Source organism: Salminus brasiliensis, chromosome 20 (genome assembly GCF_030463535.1).
Source record: "Salminus brasiliensis chromosome 20, fSalBra1.hap2, whole genome shotgun sequence".
NCBI classification, from domain to species: Eukaryota; Metazoa; Chordata; class Actinopteri; order Characiformes; family Bryconidae; genus Salminus; species Salminus brasiliensis.
Genome location: NC_132897.1, coordinates 23,911,835 through 23,933,474, shown reverse-complemented (window position 1 = coordinate 23,933,474; position 21,640 = coordinate 23,911,835). Strand labels below are relative to the sequence as shown.

The 21,640-nt window shown below is 41.6% G+C and overlaps 1 protein-coding gene across 1 annotated transcript in view; it reads right to left on the bottom strand.

Moving 5' to 3' along the window:
- The window catches only part of LOC140542388 (uncharacterized), a 178,955-nt gene that overhangs the window by 35,463 nt on the left and 121,852 nt on the right, over window positions 1-21,640 (bottom strand). The window contains exons 3-4 of the mRNA XM_072665335.1: window positions 12,171-12,496; window positions 9,135-9,239 (exon numbers count right to left, since the gene is read on the bottom strand). Coding sequence (XP_072521436.1) covers window positions 9,135-9,239; window positions 12,171-12,496 — 431 coding nt within the window. The remainder of the gene's footprint in view (window positions 1-9,134; window positions 9,240-12,170; window positions 12,497-21,640) is intronic.

Sequence of the window (21,640 nt, the reverse complement as noted above, 5' to 3'; positions counted from 1 at the left end):
CGTCGTGTTCTCATTGTTGGAGATTCCACTGTGAAACACTTAAATTTTGGGCCCAAAGAGTAATGCCGCTGTCTCCTGTTTTCTAGGTGCCTGTGTCCTGAACAGGCTTCCATTGGTGCTTCGGCAGTGTGACACCTTCAGCATCATCTTTCTCCACTGTTCTCCACCTGACTCAGCGAGGCCCTGAAGGAGCACTGCCGCACACTTCTGGACACCTTTCCGAAAAAGACACTCAAGGATCGAAGAGGCCGCCTGGGGTCCGTCGTTCATTCTTGGTGATTTGGACAGTTGGCAGGTGTGTGTGTGTGTGTGTGTGTGTGTGTGTGTGTGTGTGTGTGTGTGTGTGTGTGTGTGTGTGTGCGATATTACTTTTTGATACAAGCAGAAAAAAATAATATCAGTGTCACTCAATGTTTCATCTAGGTTCTGTGTAAAGCCATTTTCATCTAGATAATAATGCACCCCCTAGGTCCTTCCAGACTGTTTGAGAGCATACAATGACTTAATCATTTTACAGAAAACCTTTTCACCATGTTTGATTTTCGCTTAAATCTCTCTGGTTGCTTCTTACAGATCTCACAATTAATTAAAACATTCAAGGAGGCTGTTGTAACGTCCATCTGCTGGAGCCGAAGGTCGTACTTGTCATCTGCGTCAAAGTGTGTATTGGTGTAATGACTGTGTGTTTGTTTGAATGTTAGGGTTTTTGATTGGGTTTGGGGGTTTGTGGTGTAGTAAACCAAATAACTTTTAGTGGATTGTTCTCTTCTCACTCTTTCTCTTTTACCTGAGGATGAGCTACAAAGCCATGGTCTACATATAGGTCTACATGTAAATAAAGGAGTGATTGCAGACAATTTAACCCCCCTCCAAGTGCTAGTGAGCAGCACACAATTTTGTCCACAAGACCTCTCATGTTGCTTGTTACTCCTAGGCATTTCTTTATTTTCTTTAATATTAGCATTGGCTTGTTTCTTAGCCAGTTTTAATCCTTGTGTTATCTAGTGTGTTACTTTATTATTTTGCTTTACTAACTTACTAACCCCTGTGTTTACTCAAGGAATACGGTGGCGGTGGAGAGGCCCTGGGAGAGTCAGCGTGACCAGACCAAAGGGTAACTCCAAGGTGCCAGTGTCCTGGAGGACCACTACTGCAGGCTCCCAGACAACATATGGAAGAAGACCGCTGCCAGGATCGTCATTTCTAGCCCCATGCCCATCTACTGATGAGAGAGCAAGCCGTTCAGCCAACTCTTCATGCTCCACCACTGGCTGCAGGTTTGACGTCCAGTCCCCTTCTGCAAAGAAAGGCTTCATCTGTGCTCCCTGGGGTTTGTTGATCTCTCCGGGAACATCAAGAAGGTACTATGCTAGGACTGACTTACCTGACTGGTGTGACTGGGTAGGGCCAGTGATTTACATGATTTACTTTATTCCAATCATTAATTCTGCCATTGCTCTGCTTGTGTTAAAAATTGCCTCTAGCTCATATTTCTGACAAACCCTGCAGTATCTAACCTGTGTTGGTCCCACACATTGTAACCAAACATTATCAATGACTTTATTAGGGATAACCACCTTAGTTCACCATGTCTAATGAATACATGGCCCTGAATGAATCCACTCCCCCAGGTTTTAACTATTACAGTTTTCTTTACAGGTCTGGTCGTGGCAGCATATTTATGATAAAAAGCTAAGTCTTTTTATCTATTCCATCTGCAACAGTGTGTGACTGTCTGTATATCTTTATCTCTTTGTCCATCTGTAACTCTGGCTGGTTGTCCATCCATCTGCAACTTTACATATAAGGCATATAATCTCCCTACCGACTCACCGTAAAGATCTGATTCATGTAACAGATGATCTAGCCTGCACATCACTCTCTAACCACAGCTTTTTGTGTTAATAAATGGTGCACCAGCTCCAAAGCAGACCTGCTTCAGTTACTGAAATGGACTTGTTTAGCATAGTTCCATCACAGTTTTTAAAACTGGTTTTGCCTAGGCTCTGTCTGTCTATTCATGTGCAACTCTGTGACTGGCTGTCTTCCTGACTGTGCGTCTGTAACTATATTTGGCTGTGTGAATGTCCATCAACACTTTCTGGCTTGTCTGTCCATCAGCACTCTCTGGCTCTGTCTATGAATCTGCAATTTTGTTGCGTTCTGTTTAAACTCTGATGGCTGGCTGTCAGTCCATGTGCAGTTCAATGGCTTGCTGTCTAACAATGTGCAACTCTATGGCTGGCTGTCTTTCTGACTGTGTGACGGTTTCTGACTGTTTGGCAGTGTGTATTTCGATCCACAACTCTGGCTGTTTGTCCATCTACAACTCTCTGGCTGTTTATAAATCTGCAATTGGTTCTGTTTAGACTCTGGCTACAACTCTGACTGGCTGTATATCCAACTGCAACAGGTTGACTGGGTGGCTGTCCATTTTAAACTGTGTCTGTCTGCAACTGTGTGTGGTGCTGTTTGCATGTCCATGTGCAACTTTGTGGCTGGCTGGCTGGCTTTCTTTCCATATGTGATTCTGTGGCTGGACTGGCTGTCTGTGTGCAGCTCTGGCTGGCTCGCTGGCTGCTTACCGTTCTGCATCTCTGTCTGTCTCCATCTAAAACTCTGCAATTCATCCTGCTAAGGCTCTAGCAGCAACTCTGGCTGTGTTTATCCATATGAAACGCTGTATCCACGTGAAACTGTCTGACTATCTGCATCTCTGGCTGGTTGTGTCTATCTGCAACTGTGTGGCAATTTAGTGGCTAATTTTCTTTCAATTTGCAGTTCTGGCTGGCTGGCTGGCTGGCTGTTTTTCCGACTATGCATCTGCAACTCTGTTTGACTGTATGTATGTCCCTTGGCTTTCGGTCCTTCTGCATCTCTGTCTGTCTGTCAATCTATACCTCTCTGGTTATAAATCTGCAGTTCATTCTGTTTAGACTCTGGTTCCAACTCTGACTGTCTGCAACTGTGTCCGGACTACTATCAGTTTCCCACTTCAGAAGAAGCAACTCTGGGGGTATTCTAATCATGCTGCTGTAGCCTGTTTTCATACTAACACTGTTCTGTCCTGATCTGATTACAGGTTCTGATTATTATTGTCTTTCTAATCTACGTTTACAGGTCGTACACCAGTCTACTCATACTCCTAAATCCCTTTCTTAATTTTCTTCTTGAAAATGGCCCAGAACATTGTGCACCCTTGACCTCCTTTCAGGCCCCCAGGAATCTGGTTCCTATCCTTTTTCACACACAAGGACAATGCACCACCTAATGTTTAGTTAGTCAATCATACCGATGTCTCTTGTGAGTTTCTGTGTTCAAAACAAAGTGTTTCATCCAAACTGGCTGAGCTGTTCTCGCGTTTGAGACTCTTACCAACACTACTTTAGGAAATGACCGCATGTGGTTGTCCTATGTAGCTTTTACAGCCACAGTGCTTCAGGACTGAAATAAGGGGGTGAGGACACCAGTCTTACGGGATGATAGAAATCCATGTTTGGTAAATGGAAAATGTTTATGGACTCAGCTGATCATATGGATTGCAGTGCTTGTGCTCGAGACTGCTGTATTATCCTGTTCATTCAAGTCCTTTTTCTCGGAGTGGTAGATATGTCTGTTTCTTTGCAAATGTATTTTGGCCACAATTCTGTCTCTACTGTTATGACCTTGATCAATTCTACCCGTGTCATTTGTACAGTAAGTCCTGTGGCAAAAGAGGCCTGAGTTTAGGGAAGGACATTTTTATTGTATCCAATCCTTTGAGTATGTTTATGTAGTTAGGACTTTCCCTGTGAATCAAGGCCTTGTTTTATCTAAGATGTGCTTGAAACCTTTACTATTTTTTTTTTTGTTTTTTTTTTTTGTTGTTGTTGATGTTTTAAGCTTGCCGTGATCTGACTCCCACCCTACCTATTGGATGTCCTAACCCCTTTTTTTTTTCCCCTCCTTTCTGTTTTTTCTCTCTCTCTCTCTCTCTCTCTCTACCATGTATTGAGATGCCCAGTTCCAGCTATTCCATCCATGTACCACCAGACCTGGCTCTCGACTATCCTACAGCCCACTGTCCTGATCTAGCGCCTCGTGTTGATTCATCCTCACCTCACTGCATGACCATGCATACCTGCCTGGACTTCAACATTTCACTCACGTTTTCATCTTTTATGGCTTGATGGCGCATTTCCATATTCTCTTAATTCAGTATTGATTTATTGTTTTTATTCCTGGGTTTTATTCTAGGTATTTATACCCAGATCTCTGTTAAATGCTTTGTGATGACATTCGTTGTTTTATAAATAAACTTGAATTGATTTTAAAAGGCTTTTCCCCTTTTATCTATTTTGTTTTTTGCCAATGTTTCAATACCACTCCCTTTTCCTATTATTTATTACTTGTTGACACTTTGAACATATAGTCGAGTGATGACGCCAACTGCTCGTACTTTCCTGCTTTAGAGAAACTAGGGCTGTCAGCTTGTATATCATATATACTCTTCTATATTCTGAAAGCAGTGTGTGCAGTCTTTAATCCCTTATTTTTTACTAATAATAATAATCATAATACATGTAACATTTGCTGTTACTTTACTTTGTGTGTTATTATAGTAGTCTAGTGGTTATAGATTTAGTCTCTATGTATACCAGGCTATGTAGAAGTCAAAACAGTAAAAGTCAATACAAAAAACAACTGAACTGTTCACTAATGCTGATTAGAGGTTTCTGATTGAATACTCACGTCAGGAAGAGCTTACTCGGGCCAAAGGCCAGTATATTAATTATGAATTACTTCAGGTGACCATATATATATGTAAATTCAGTATGCGAGTAAAAGGGGAACACACATTTACTTTCACTGTTATGGTAAATTTATCTTTACCCCTTATCTCGTGTACATTACGTCCTCTCTGTAATCTTCTCATCCTGAACTGAATTTAGAGCATCTATCGACCGATACTTGGAAAATACTTGAACATGGACTCCCAGGTGGTAGGTGGGATGAGAAGAATCGTATCTTAAAATAAAAAAATATGTGAAAAAACTGGATGTAGTTCAGTTCATGACCGTCATGAAAAGGGAGAGTGACGGTCTGTAAACAGAAGAATGGATAAATCTGTAGAATCCTCACTTGAACTGAATGATTAAATGCACTGGAACTAAAGAAACAAACTGTAGCTGGTCTCTGTGGCCTAGACCTTGCAAAGGCTTGTGGGAGGGTGCGGGGAGATTGCCTCTCCAAGGCCAAGTGAGGTGAGGGTCCCGGAGAGCAGGAGATAAGAACTAATAAACTGCTGTTATATTTAATATATGCCAGAGTTAATCGTTTAGACACTACAGTCTATTAGACGTCTAAATTAAACAGCCCATAATGTTGCATATTAATGGTTTTCAAATGCTGCCATGGAGTTTCAGTTCATAGTTTCTAAAATGAATCTGGGTCTGGGTTCATGTTGGGAAATAAGGACTGTTTACACTCATTATGGAACTTAAGGTCAGTCTGAAACCACGTTAAGGTCATTTTTTCCAGGCCTCCTCAGACTGTGGTTATTAGCACAACAAAACGGAGACAGTTCAGGGTAAAGAGACATAAGAAGACAATTCAGTCCAGTTTCACAGAGATTACACTGATTCAGGATGAAAAGCGACACAGTAGCGCCACCTACAGGTCAGATATCATATCTGCAGCAGCAGCTCCAGTCATAGACTGAGAAGAAGAAGCCAACGATCATTTCCTCACTTATTAACGAGGCTAATCGTCTCATCTTAAGGCATTTCAGCACATTAAATATGTAAATATTACCATTGTTATTATTGTTAATAAATAATGACAACCACAATTATAATTTCCTTTATGTATTACAGATGTGATGTTTTCATGATACAGTTGTTTTCAATAATAATAATAAATAAATAATAATGATAATAAATAATTTATTAGTTACTGTCATACCTGGTCAGACGTGGCAGTGAACACAAGGAAACACTTGCAGGGATGGACGATGCAGGACTTTAATGTAACCTGGGCAAAAGTAAACAGATACAACAAAGCAAAGCACAACCGGGGGAACAGCAATCTAATGCACAGAACCAGAAACAAAATCAAAACCTCACAACTCAAACTGGACACAGTAACACAGCTGGGACTGGGAGGAAGCTGAGCAGTATTCAGGAAAACGAGAAACACATCAACCAAAAGCAGAACACTAGACGGAGCTCGGGCCAGGAGAAAGAACACAAGTGAGGTGTTGAAAAAACAATGAACAGAAACCTGGAAGCAGAAAAACCAACAAACCAAAATAATGAAGGAAAAACAGAGAAGAAAGACTTCAGTGAAACAGGGAGGCATCAGGGCTTAGATCAGCAGAGCAGACAGAGCAACAAGGATAACAGACATAAGACCAAACAGGCAACGACAGGATCGGTCCACTTCCTCTTTGAGCAGAGCATAGAGCGCAGTGCTACAGAGGTCTGTAACAGAGCTGATTCACGACAACGAGAGAAAACAAAGCCACGGCTTAAGAAGCTCCAGTCCCAGCTGACCTTGATCGGCTTAATGAGGGAAGCCGGCTGCTGAGCGCGTGCCAAGGGCCTGACAGTTACAGGTATTACACTGTATTAATTTATTTATATCATTTATTTTACTATTAATAATAACGGTTATGTTTACAGTTTTAAATATTTGAATATATTTATATTGCCATTATTGTTAATTATAAATGAACAACAACAACAGTAATAATAATGATGTCCTTTATTCATTACTTGAAATTCCTTGCACTGGTCCTTGGCGAATAAAGAATTCTGATGGAGCTGGTTAGCAACGGTAACTAAGGGGCGGGGCAGGTTGACTGTGACATCACTATGTTCCAGTGCTTTTTTCAGCGTGGAGAGCGTGAGAGACAGACGTCACCTCTTCAGTTAGACTGGAAATGGAGGAGAAGAAGGAGAAAGATGTGAGTGGAGCTCAGAGCTCATAAACACAACACTACTGATCAACATGTGTAATTAAGATCATCGTTAAGCTAATTATAATATACAGTGTTTACCATCAATACATTTATTCATCGTTAATTAGAGAGTGATTGTGGCTCAGTAATGTTGCTGTGTTTGTTGCTAAGGTGTTGCTATGGCATATAGTTGGTACATTAGCTCATTCAAAATGTCTGGCTAATAGATCTCTGTCCACAAACTTTTGTCCACTTGATGCTTGGTCCAGAAGCTCCTCCATGCACCTACAGGACTGGAGAGCAGTGGAGATAAAGGGCACCGCTCCCGTTCTCTCAGCTGTGTGTGGGAGAGCTGCCCATTGTGACATCATCTCTGAACATTCCGCCATTCATTCCTTTTTTATGCCCTTAACATTGAGGACATTCGAAGAGATGACTTACCCCATAGAACCTCCCCTTATAGAACCTCCCCATAGAACTTACCCCATAGATCCTCCCCTTAAAACCTTATAGAACTCACCCCATAGAACCTTATAGAACATCCCCATAGAACCTCCCTGTAGAACCTTTTCCTGCTCTGGTCTCTGTGAGGATTTGGTGTGTTCTCCCCATCTCTGTGTGGTTTTCCTCCGGTTGCTCTGGTTTCCTCCCACCTCCCAAAATACATGGTAAGTGAATTGGCTATGCTAAATTGGCCATGGTGTCCCCTAGGCGTGAGTGTGTGTATTACAGTGTATTACAGTGGACACTCGTAATAAACAGATTACTAGTGTCCACTGCCATTCTCTCAGCATTAGTAATACATAGTGGCCTTAAGGTTAAACTGCTGTCTGTGCCGACTTTAAAAACTCTTATTTTACCCACTCGCTGCTCCTGTTCTCACCCTTCCTTCCTACTGCTTCCTTTCTATAGTGGAGGTGAGAAGGAGAGGACAAGACTGAACAAGCACTGAACAGGGATATTGGAGCTGATTCAGATCAGAACTGATTTTGACTGTTGATAAACTCAGACAATCACAGCAATCACTTGCAGACATGCCCCTAGTTCTCCAGGTAGCCAACTGGAGGGTTAGCTGATTTGTATTTGTGTGGCCTTTCCTTAATGTTTTACACCGAGCATCAACAACATAGCAGCACATACAAAGCTCAGAAGGAAAACCACAGCCGGCCTCCTCCACACTGTCCCCCCTGTCTGAATGTGTGAGCAGTGACGCTGCCCTAGTTACTCACATCTGTCACTAGAAAGTGTTTCAGCAGGTGCTTGAAGAAGCTTTCCTCACCTCTTCTGGAATTGAGACAGTCAGAGATTTAATAAAGAAAACACATCCAGTTCAGCAGACGGAAACACGTTGTTACTAGGAGAGGGTCAACAGAGGATGGTCAGACTGGTTGGAGCTGACAGAAAGGCTACAGTGACTCAGAGAATCACTCTGTACAGCTGTGGAGAGCAGAACAGCGTCTCAGGTGAGGTGGCTGGAGGAGCTACAGCAGAAGATTACGTCAGGTTCCTCTTCTGTCAGCCAAGAACAGAAAGCTGAGGCTGCAGTGGCTCAGCACAGGCTCACCAACACTGCACCACTGGAGTAACGTAGCCTAGTCTGAGGAGTCTGGAATTCTGCTGAGGAACACTACAGATAGGAGGGTCAGAATTTAGCACAAACAGGATGAATCCATAGACCCAACCTACCTTGTGTGAACATTCTAGGCTGGTGGAGGAGGTGTAATGGTGTGGAGAAGGTTTTTTTGGTTGACTTTGGGCCGTTCATACCAATCAATATTCTCTTGAATGTGTTGTTGCATCCCCATGTTGACCATGTGCATCCCTTCATGACCACAGTTTCCCATCTTCTAAAGGCTACCTCCAGCAAGACGTCTCTCAAATTGGTTTCATGACAATGGGTTCTCTGTTCTTCACTACTGGTTCTTCCCCGTCACAAGACCTGAATCCAGGGGAACACCTTTGGTTGAGATGGTTTTGGGACAGCCAGAAAGATAGCGTCATAAAAGCAGTCTCCAGGAGAGGAGCTGGATGGGTAGGAAGAAGCAGCAACATTCAAGGTTTCTGCACTCAGCCGGAGAGGGACAGGAAGAGGGTCTAATCAACTCTGCTGCTCCTCTGAGCTTAGTGGCTGAATGTGTATGAAGGCCTCCTGACTTTTCTGGTCAGAGTACGTCATCACCACTATCTAGTTTACATTAATGTAGTCCTCATCAGAGAACTCTGAATCATCTGAGTTCTCATAATAATCTTCATCATCCATCTCAATCTCCACATGGGCAGTCGTGTGTGTGTTTGGCATCTACAGGATGATCATATAAGAACACACAAATGAAAAACTGGTTTACGGCACAATTTTAGCCACAAAATGTCAATGTTATGTGAACTACAAAGTGGGCAGGAACCTGAAAGATGGGAAAATAAGTCCATTTCCAATATTATAACCAGTACTGACTCAAATGACTATGATCTACACAGCTTACATAAACATTCACCTGCTGCTGATTTTCCAACGCTGGTTTTCCCACATCAGCATCTACATTGATGTAATCATCTTCAGAGTCACCTAATCTTCTTTCTCTGGAAGAACTGTTTCTCCACTTTCATCATTATCATCTTCATCCTCCATCTTCTTCCTCAAACAGGTGATCCTGATCCTGTGTTTTCCCCCTACAGAATAACTGAGTCACAATACAGTTAAAACTTAACTCTGCCACATCTCTCAGTCCTAGCTTCACTTTTCAGAGGAGGGTCTGGTCTTCTCCCACAAAGCAAAAGCCACCAGAATTCCACCCTTCTCTAATTCCAGAGTTCTTTAATTCTCTTACACCTGGTTCAATACAACCCCAACTCCTCCCAGTACAACCCAAACTCCTCCCAGGGCAACCAGAATTCCTTCCAGTACAACCAGAACTCTTCCCAGTACAACTAAAAGTCTTGCAAGTACAAACAAAATCACCACCAGTACAAGCGTAACTCCTCCCAGTACCACCTTAACTCCTCTCAGTACATCCAAAGTCCCTCCCAGTAGAACCAAATCCCCTCCCTTTACTGGGAAATAAGTGAATTAGCAGATTCCATCCCACTAAGCAATCAGATTCCAGTCTGACGAACCAGAGAGGCATTAGACTACTAAGTGTAACAGGATGCACCAGATTAGAGTCCTCTCTTTGTTGAAGAGCGATTTCTGCTTTTTCATAATCATCATCCTCCTCCCCCTCAGTCTCTTCATTTCCCGCCGGGGCTCTGGCACCTGAAGAATTGTGTGGATAGATAAATTAATAAATAAATAAATACATCTTTTTAGTGGTTAACCATCTTTTACAGCAGCACATTTCTCTACACTTTAAACAAGGGGGTTCTTAAAGGCCTCTTTATAAAACCATGACACATCAAAGAACTACTGAATTTTACATGGTTCCTTGCCTGGTTAAATTAAATTTTTTTTAATATCAGTACATTTTTACCAAAAGGCATTCTACACAGTACCTAGGTACACTATGTAACTAGGTACAAAAGTATTGGGACACCTGCTCTGGAAGAATTGTTTCTCCACTTTCATTATTATCATCTTCATCTTCACCTCCATCTTCTTCCTCAAACAGGTGATCCTGATCCTGTGTTTGTTCTCCTACAGAATAATTGAATCACAATACAGTTAAAATATGAGAAATATGAAAAAGCTTAAAACCACCTTATGTAGCAATTCTACCTTAAAACAGCAGCTTCAGCATAATGTTGGGAGAATGGCATCTCCCTATTATTTACATGTTCATGACAGTTTCCACAACCCACTACCACCCCGTCACTTTCCTTAAACTCTGCCACATCTCTCAGTCCTAGCTTCACTTTTCAGAGGATGGTCTGGTCTTCTCCCACAAAGCAAAAGCCACCAGAATTCCACCCTTCTCTAATTCCAGAGTTCTTTAATTCTCTTACACCTGGTTCAGTACAACCCCAACTCCTCCCAGTACAACCAGAATTCCTCCCAGTACAACCCAAACTCCTCCCAGGACAACCAGAATTCCTTCCAGTACAATCAGAACTCTTCCCAGTACAATTAAAAGTCTTGCGAGTACAAACAAAACCACCACCAGTACAAGCGTAACTCCTCTCCGTACATCCAAAGTCCCTCCCAGTAGAACCAAATCCCCTCCCTTTACTGGGAAAAGAGTGAATTAGCAGATTTCGTCCCACTAAGCAATCAGATTCCAGTCTGACGAACCAGAGAGGCATTAGACTACTAAGTGTAACAGGATGCACCAGATTAGAGTCCTCTCTTTGTTGAAGAGCGATTTCTGCTTTTTCATAATCATCATCCTCCTCCCCCTCAGTCGCCTCATTTTCCGCCGGGGCTCTGGCACCTGAAGAATTGTGTGGAGAGATAAATTAATAAATAAATAAATACATCTTTTCAGTGGTTAACCATCTTTTACAGCAGCACATTTCTCTACACTTTAAACAAGGAGGTTCTTAAAGGCCTCTTTATAAAACCATGACACCATTTTACATGGTTCCTTGCCTGGTTAAATTTTTTTATTTATTTATTTATTTTATTTTATTTTATTTTATTTATTTTTTTTTTTTTATAGTTTTTCAGTATATTTTTACCAAAAGGCATTCTACACAGTACCTAGGTACACTATATGGACAAAAGTATTGGGACACCTGCTCATGCTCATTGTTTCTTCTCAATATAGAGACCCACAACAACTCAACAAAGTAGTCTGCAAGAAGAATGTTTCTTTTTGTGATTTCTTATAGATTTTGTAAAATGTATTCAAAATATAATGGATGATGCTTCATCCATTAGTTTTGGGATGAGTTGGGGAGTTTGGGATGAGGTGGGGTGGTAATCCTCACATCCATGCTCGTTCTGCAGAGAAGAAAATAAGATACTTTTTAATACCTTGATTTCAGAAGAAATAATGAATGAGCAGGTGTCCACACACATTTGGACATATGTATCTACTCTCTGTTTACCTTCTGTGAGTTTCAATGTACCTCAGTAAACTGTCCTCTGAACAGAAAGTACTCACTGTGTCTACGAAACGTCTTCTCAGCTTTCTGCAGTTTTTGCTTATTTCTCCCTTTGAGGAAAACAATGATCGGCACTGATACGAGTAACAGTCCTTCTGCTGCTGCTGAAAAACTGATGATGGGAACCAAAACTGTCAGAACATTTACACTTCAGGAGAACTAGTCCAGAAAAACGATGAGCTCATCTTATTACTGTAACTTTCACAGTGACGGCCAAGAGTTCAGTGTTGGAGGATCTAAAAGAGCGTGAAGACACAGTTACTTCATAAACACAGCTGTAGTTTCCCTGGTGGACATAATCAGCCTCAGGGAAGGAGAAGGTGGTGGAGTGGTTAACAGCTGACTGAGTTTTGGTGATGCTGGATTCACCACTGAACTCCAGGTGGAAGGAGCCTCCTGGATACTGCGGTTGAACGGAGCAGATGATGGAGCTGTAGCTCCTGGTCACTTCAGGCCCTTCAAGCCACCAGTGAAACACTGGTGAAGCACTGAAGGAGATGTTGGGCTGCAGCAAATTCACTGGAAAAGAAGAGGAACTGGTATCAGTAGCTGTAAACTGGTACAACATTCACACAGGCCACATTGTGATTGCAGCAGCTCACCCACAGTGGCTGTTCACACATACAGCAGTTCTCTGTGGAAGCTACTGTTTGTGAGCTGATGACAGCCAGACAGATACCAGTTAAGTTGCTCTACTAAAAATAGATAATGGCCAATGACCAAATGTTTGTTGATACATCTTCTAATGACTGAATTCAGCATCTTTAAGGTGCACCCATTTCTGACACAGATGTGCAAACAGCACACAGCTTGTCTAGTGCTTGTAGAAAAGTACTGCCATTAGAATAGGACACTTTTTATGGAGCAGATAGTAAACATGAACCTTCTTGCGCCATGCCTGATGTCAGGCGTGGGTTAGAGGGGTATAAAACCACCCAGCATTGAGCTGAATTATGGTGGTGCTCCATCTAATAGTTGAGGTGGTGGGGTGGTGATCATCCAACATCCTGACCTCACTAACGCTCTTGTCACTGAATGCAATCAAATCCTCACAGCAATGCTCCTCCAAACTCTAGTAGAAAGCCTTCTTCCCTGAACAGTAGAGACAGTTACTCCAACAAAAGCAGGATAAATACTTTTTTATATCCTTCATTTAGAAGAAACAATGAATGAGCAGGTGTCCAAATACTTTTGTCCATATAGTGTAAATCACAGAATTCTTGATTTAGCGCTAATTAGTATAATATAATATTCTCTTTAATTTTCATTGCTTCTTATAACTTCATATAGTCCATACCGGTTCTCTAAACAGAGCAGCACATGCTAAGCACAAAACTGGCCGGGTGTGAATCCGGTAGTGGCACACTTTTTTTTTATGGACGTTTTTAGACAGCCAGTAGCAATCCGTGCTGCTCACATATGATTACAGAATGCTGCTACTACTACTGCAGTCAGATGAGCTTATTATAAAGTCATTCTCTGTTCTCTTACCCACAGTGATGCTGATGGAGTTGCTCCTGTGTGATTTGTATAAGATGTTACAGTGGTCACAGCTGTACTGGACTGCTTCCCCAGGTGAGACGAGTTTAAGGTTGTTTAGGGTGAGGTTTGGGCTCTCCAGGGCGTCTGTTAAAGGAATGTGATTAGTCTCTGATCATTGATGGTGCCAGTTAGTTTTTGTTATTAAGAAACCTCTGACTTCTGACTTATAAAGACTACATGCACAGTAAAGTTCCCAGTGTTAAATCAGCACTTAAGTAATCAATACAGTTCAGCTCACCCTTCTAACACTATGCAGTGTAATAGTACAGTCTAATAACAGAAGTTAATGGAAGATCTGTGTGTCTTATTGACCAGGATGCTTCTTGGTCTGCTAGCTTGCATGACATCCAGGTAATCCAAGTACATCCTGGATACATGTGGTTTTTTAATCATGCTGAATATACCAGCTACAGTGTGTGCAATCCTGGTGAAGACAGGAAACGTTTGACCTGTCATTGCCAACAAAGGTTATGTTACAAAGTTTTGAGTTGAACCTTTGTTATTGATCAAATACTTATTTTCCACCAAAATTTACAAATAAATTCTTTACACATCCTACAATGTGATTTCCTGGATTATAGTTGAAGTGTACCTATGATGAAAATTACAGGCCTCTCTCATCTTTCTTAAATAAATTATTATAAATTAATTATTAAATACAACAAATGAAAATCTAAATAAATAAGCTAAAATAAAGAATGACATTCACCTGTTAATGTTATTGTCATGGCGTGTACGGCCAGACCTGAAGGGATGAACACTTGCAGAGATTGAAATCAAAGCATGATACTTTATTAACCAAATACAAAACAAAGAGATATGAACAGCAAAGTGCAGCAACATGGGCAAAACCATGAACAGAACCAAAACACCACAAATCAGATGGCGAACAAAACAAACCCGGGACTGGGAGGAGCAGGGAGCTGAACGAGAGTGAAACGAGGGGAGAACTAAAGGGGAGATAAACACAAAGCCACAAGCCTTGCTTGGGCAGAGAGGGGAGATACAAAACTAAGGACAGAGCTGAGCTCTGTGTACAAACGAAGGTAGCTGGGGAACTAGCCGCTAGACCAGCAAGCAAGGCCGACCTAACCTGAACCTGCAGAGTACTAAAACGTAGGTCGCCTTGGAACCTGAGCAGGAAGCGAATGTAACACGCTTGCCTCTCGAAACAGACTATGATATCGTAAACACACAGGGGTAGCTGGAGAGCCAGCTGCCAGACTAGAAAGCAGGGCAGACCTAACCTGAACCTGCAGAGTACTGCCTAAAATGTAGGTCGCCTTGGAACCTGAGCAGGAAGCGAACGTACCTCGCTTGCCTCCGAGTCAGATGGAGAATCTCTCCTAAACATGGACTGCAAAACTAGAGCTGAGCTGAACACGGCCGTAACGCGTGATGAATCCCAGAGCGTCACAGAGATTCCAGTCGAGTCAGTTCACGGCAGAGAACAAAGGGAACTACACTCCTTTAGTACACCCAGTCCCAGGTGAAACACATGAACAATGAATCAACACAAATAAACAGACACGATCAGGTCCCTATTTGGACCTGTGGGCAGCGGCTCGGGATCGCCCCGGGGGAGGGCACGATAACGAGGGCCTGACAGTTATAGCTTTATGGTAACAGTAGGGGGCATTGTCATCTTTCACAAACAATATTCTGTAGACAACAGTCAACAATTATTTAATACTTAAATATACTTTTGTAATTTGTAATTACACTGATTATTCTTATGTATATGATTATTTAATATATTTTTAATTATAATAATTTTATTTTTGAACATCCAGTGAACAGTTTAAACTCACCGGGCATATCGAGAGTCTCTACACCCAACTGAATGATGCGTGGAAGAATCGCCATCTAGCAATCATTATATGTCAGTAACAGCTTCCTTGTATAAAGACTCGCTTCCCGGCGCTTCTCGTGACATTCAGGGTGAGATGGTAAATATTTGTTGTCGTTCCTTGTGTAACATTTCCTATATTTAATTTAACATAAAACACGACTCATATGATGGGTTAGGTTGGGTGGTGTGAGCAGTTTAACTGAACCCTACGCCACTGTTTCCTTCAAATATTTCTTTAACTAGAAGCTGAGTGAATATTTACTGCTGGAAGGTCTAATTTACAATGGAGAGTGATATCATTTTCCTTTATGCTTTAAAAATTAAATTCTTTAGAAATTTGGATTCAGTTTTTATTACACACTGTGCTGTAATGGCTCCCGCAAGCTTAAGACTCTCCACAGGGGGCGCCATTAGCGCAGCGATGTACTTGAAGTACTTGAGCAGCTTTGGTATAGAGATGCTCACTGAGAAGCTTTTCAGAGTATTAACACAGTTCAGTGCTGCTGAAGCATTTGACTCCTGACTCCATGCTGCCACCTAGCGTCTAGTTTAATCTCCTACAATGACTGTTTCTGTCGTTTAATACAACTACACCTTTCATACAACGCAAATGTCAATTTGATATTTTCAAAATTAAATTAATATACCACTGATATAATTCTCATTCCTATTAACCACCGAAAAAAAAATAAAATGAACTTTGGCTGGTTCAGCCTGGTTCTTCTCCTCGACCGTGCTCCAGCCCGTCTAAATGAAATGAAGAGATGGTCATATATCTTCCCAAAGGGGTGTTGTCACTTTCCATTGATTCACAGAAGACAAAGAAGTTATTGAAGCGCATTGGTTACACCTAACTGTGATATGAATAAACAAAAGGGCGTTAACATACGTGCATAATTAATGAAGAGGAAGGAAGCTCAAATATGTTTTTTAGAAGCCCCTCACACCTGGAGATACCCAAACGAGTTGGTATGCAACTTCGAGGTCACTTGAACAATAACTCACTGTGGCCAGCAAAGAGAAAACAGATAAGGTCTACACTTGGGATCGGAGGAGTAGCTAGTTTGTTCCACTCCGGCTGAAGGGGAGTAACTGATTTGTGGTCTCCTTCATATGGAGCAGTAAAAGTCCACCCGAAAGTTTTGATTAAGTGCGTAAGTCTAGTAGTATGTTAGCCTGGATATAATTTACTAAGAGAATGATGATGAAATGAAATACATATGGTATATGTGAGAGATAATAATCATCTGACTATGTACTACTATGATCTCAAAACCACATTTCCTCCCTTTAAACATAAAATGTCAAACAAAGATTCTAACTGTTCAGAACTAGCTGATCTGAATTTAGATCTATGTCCACGATTCCAATGACCTCTACATGTCATAAAATCTAATACAATTGTTCATAAAGATAAGAGAGCACGAAGTATAAGTAAGAACAACTGTAACATACAGGTCAAAGTCCTGTCTGTTTCCCTAAAGAAAATTTTAACACACTAGACGGAAAACAGTGGAAACAACAGCAAACTTGTCGACAAGCATCTGCTTCTGGGCCACTACTCCGGGCCAGCGTTGGTTTCCGTGGCATGGAAACAACCGTCTTTTGCCTAGTGGAGTTTTGCACTACATAGGAGACGTTGGGCATAACAGGGAGAGGTTACTAGCACGTCATCTGATCACCTGGATCTTCAGTTTTAGACACAAAGCTGTCTGGAACAGTCTCTCTCTTGCAATGTGAGCAGTGGATCCATGAGCCTTCCTTCGATAGGCTTTCACTACCACCCAGTCACCGACTTTCACAGAGTGTAGAGGACCCTCAGCACTCACTGGCAACACCTCTTTCACCTGTGAATGAATAGACTGAAGAGTTTTGCACAGTACACTCATATAATCAATCATGTGATCATCGACCTGCTGTAGAGAGCATTCAACTGGCCTGTAAAGAGAAAGGTTAGGAAAACCACATAATACTTCCATTGGGCTCAGTCCTGTTTGGCGGTTTGAATTATTTGATGGTCTGGTTTAGACGTTCCCATGCACCAGCCGACTGCGGATGATAAGCGCAATGTGTTTTCAAATCAATTTTCAAAGCACCAGAAAGATGTTGGATCAGTTTGTTCTAAAAGTGCTTGCCATTGTCTGATGAAATTTTTACTGGAACTCCAAAGGAGGTACTCTAGTAATTACTTCCCTTAGCAAGCATTTTGCTACTGCGAGTGTGTCTTGTTTTCTACATGGAAAGCACTCATGTCAATGATTATCAGACAATACCAGTAATTTTGGCACGGTGTTAGCTCAATGAAATCAATCATAATGTGTTCAAATGGAAAATTTGGAGTAGGATGTGCCGATTGAGCTGTCGTGTCATTTTCCCTATGTTATGTTCATACAAATGACTCAGGATTTGCAAAACTTTTCTGCAAACGTTGAAAAACCTGGCGCCAACCAGTGTTTGTTCGCTGTTGCTACCATCGGCCCTTTTGATACATGGTCCAATCCGTGTATCAATTTCGCCAAAAAGGGAAAGCAAAAGCTTGGAAGTGCCATGCGGCCCCTTCAGATTCACACCACAATCCTGATTGTGCATCATTCTCGACACAATACATCATATTCATTTATGTAACAATTTCTTCTGCTAATTATAATTATTATAATTAAATTCCTGCCTGAAAGACCAGAAAACAACATTCAAACATTTTTAACCACTGAAACCCTATAATTGTTGATTAAAAGTGTGTTGAGTTGTTTTCGTCTGTTGCCCGCCAAGTGACAGCATTCCACCACTAGATTACAGTGTATCCTTTTTGATGTGATTTTTTTCAACAAGTGGAATTAAGAAATAGCTACAAATATTGATCCCAAAATGTCCAGGAAAAGAAAAATTGATGCCGATGGAAGACAGTTTCAATAGAGATGGGAAGGCGAATACATGTTTGTGCTTCAAGGAGAAAAAAACGGTATGTCTTTTGTGTTATGAGGCGGTGGCAGTTGTCAAGGAGTACAATTTACGTCTGCACTTTGATACCAAACACGGAGCTAAGTATGCCAAAGTTAGCCTTCAAGAAAAGCACAAGTACAAGAATTAAAAGGCAAACTGCGATCGCAGCAGAATATGTTCACAAGAGCTACAGCCCAAAACAACGCAGTTATGAAAGCTGGCTTTATTGTAGCTGAAGAAATCGCTCACGCATCTAAGTCTTTTTCAGAGGGTGCATTTTTGAAGCAGTGTATGCTGAAGGTCTGTGAGCAGCTGTGTCCCGACCAGAGAATTAGGGAACTTGCAGGAAACCTGGCAACACAGCTGGCCGCAGAAACGCGCAACTACATCACCTTTTCATTAGCGCTTGATGAAAGCACAGACAGCACGGATACAGCGCAGCTATCCATTTTCATTAGAGGCGTGAAGTCGGACCTCTCTGTCACTGAAGAGCTGTTGGATATAGCTGCCATGCATGGGACCACAACAGTACGGGACATTTTTGATGCGGTGGAGAAGTCCTTAAGTAAAAATGCATTGCCCTGGCAAAAATTGGTTGGATTAACCATAGACGCCGCACCTGCAATGTGTGGAGGAAAATCGGGCTTGGTTGGACTAATGAAAGAGAAAATGCAGAAGAGTCAAGTCAAGTCAGATTTATTTGTATTGCGCTTTTTACAACTGTTGTCATCACAAAGCAGCTTTACATAAATAGTGATTAATAAAAGAGAGACAAAGAAGAAATAACGAATCACAGACCCCCAATGAGCAAGCCAACGGCGACAGTGGCAAGGAAAAACTCCCTCAGAGCTGGAGGAAGAAACCTTGGGAGGAACCAAGACTCACAAGGGGGACCCATCCTCCTCTGGCCAGAACTATTTAAACATTAATAATAAAATTTCCAAACCAGATACAACAGATAGTTAAAAATGTTTTTAACATGGTCGCTAAACAGGTAGCAGTGGTAGGTGTGTGAGCCGCTGGTCTGCTATGGGTGGTGGTGGGTCGGGGGCCTGCTGGTTGGACCGGTAGGTGGCAGCTGGTTTGACGAAGGTAGAGGGGACCTTAACGGGCAATCTTCCAGCAGGTCGGGCCGGGTGGCCATTTACTCGGAGAGGGTAAAGAGAGAGGGTTAATTCGGAGAGGAATTTTATGGAGAGCAGAGAATGTTGGTCAGTATCAGATTGTGTCTGACGACTCCGGCAGGTCTGACTATTACAGCCTAATTAAAAGGAGAGAGCCAGAAGGTAACACGGACACGGGAGCACCCATCTGCTCCACCGTCAACAAACCTGAGTGATCGCGTGTAAGCTGCGAGACGACAGCTCCAGCATCTCAGTGTACTTCAATTCCCTGGGTCTAATAAATTCTTTATGTGATGAATTTTTTTCTCATTTTGTCTCTCATAGTTGAGGTCTACCTATGATGTCAATTACAGGCACCTCTCATTTTTTTAAGTGGGAGAACTTGCACAATTGGTGACTGACTAAATACTTTTTTTCCCCACTGTAGGAGAACTTTGTAGTTCTAGAATTACAGATTGTAGTCCTCCTGTTTCTCTGCATACTTTATTATGTAAAGTATCCTGTACGATTAGTGTGAGCTGAAAACATGGAAAATGGTGCAACTAATAACATTCAGTGGCCAGTGAATGGTAAACGGTGCCCATTACTTCTGGGATGAGCTGGGGAAACTTTAATCTTTCAGTTGGGGATGAGGTTGGGTGATGATCATTCAATATTCTGACCGCACCAATGCCCTTGTTGATAAATGCAATCAAATTTTTACAGTGATGCTCCAAAATTTAAGATTCTGAAATCTCAAATAAAATATATTATAAATATAGATCATAACACACACAATGTAAATCTCTTTCAAATATCTGTCCTTATCCCTGTAAAAATTATAGCAAAAAAGTAGTAGCAGCACTTTATTATATAAAAAATATTATATTATATTTCATCTTAATGTTTCACCTCTAGATTTCAAACTGCAATTCATACTTATTTATTTCCACTTTTATTATTATTGTTATTATTAGTAGAAGGAGGAGGAGGATTAACAATGGACTTACAATAATAAACAATAATTCACACAAACTCAAGAGAAGGAGAGAGGTGAAGAGCTAAAAAGTGGAGCTAAAAAGTGGAGCTAAAATGAGATGATTAAAAAACCCGCTTTAAAAACTACAGAGCTGTAAATCAGAACTTCTACTCCCACTGTCTACCACTGCTCCCTTTACCTTCACTAAATAAGTCCTGTCTGCTTCAGACCGGAAATTCAGTTCCGCTTGCTGGAGCTTAATCTCCATCTGCTGGAAGCTAATCAGTTCATAGACCTCCTGGAGAAGATCGTTCCAGAAAAATGACTTTAATCTTACGTTTATCTCAGCAGTGTTAATATTACATTTATCTCAGCAGTGTTAATATTAAATATATCTCAGCAGTATTAATATTAAATATATCTCAGCAGTGTTAATATTAAATATATCTCAGCAGTATTATTATTAAATATATATCAGCAGTGTTAATATTAAATATATCTCAGCAGTATTAATATTAAATATATCTCAGCAGTATTAATATTAAATATATCTCAGCAGTGCTTTGTCAGGTCCACAGGCTTCAAGGTCCAGGACTTTTATGTTGACAGTCATTTATGTAGGACTCCATGTTTTCTGTCTAGTCCAGGTGGGCTTCATTATCGTGTGTAATGTGTTGTGATTAGGGTCACCTGGGAGCTGGGGGGTTTATAGGGAGCTGGGGGGTTTATAGGGAGCTAAAGCGAGCTCCTCCTCTCCGAGAATTATACTCGCTACTTCAAGCTGTCTGGGTGTCTTCATGTTCATGTGGTTCGTGGTCGTCTATGGTGTTTTCTCTCGAGGACTTTGGATGAGAGTCTGTCCTCGTTCAGGAGTAGATCTGTTCAGGGTCTGCAGGTTGGGGGTCTTGAGGATTCGGCTAATCCCGTTGTTCTGAGTCACGTAAGTTTAGTGTCGCCTGACGAGCGCGGTGCTCCGTCTGATCTGTCCTTCACTATCTCGCCTGACTCCCTGACTCCCAACCAGCCCTCAGGTGGCTTTCAGGTTCAGCTCATGTTAGTTTGTCTCGTTTGTTTGGTTTATTCATTCTTTCTTGTTATTGCTGCATTCTTGTTTCCCCTGTTTGGTTTAATAAAGTCTTGCATCGCACCGCGAGTGTTCACCCGTCATTGTCCTAACCAGTCCTGACCCAGCAGTGTTAATAATCTTACATTAATCTCAGCAGTTCAAATAATAAATGTATCTCAAT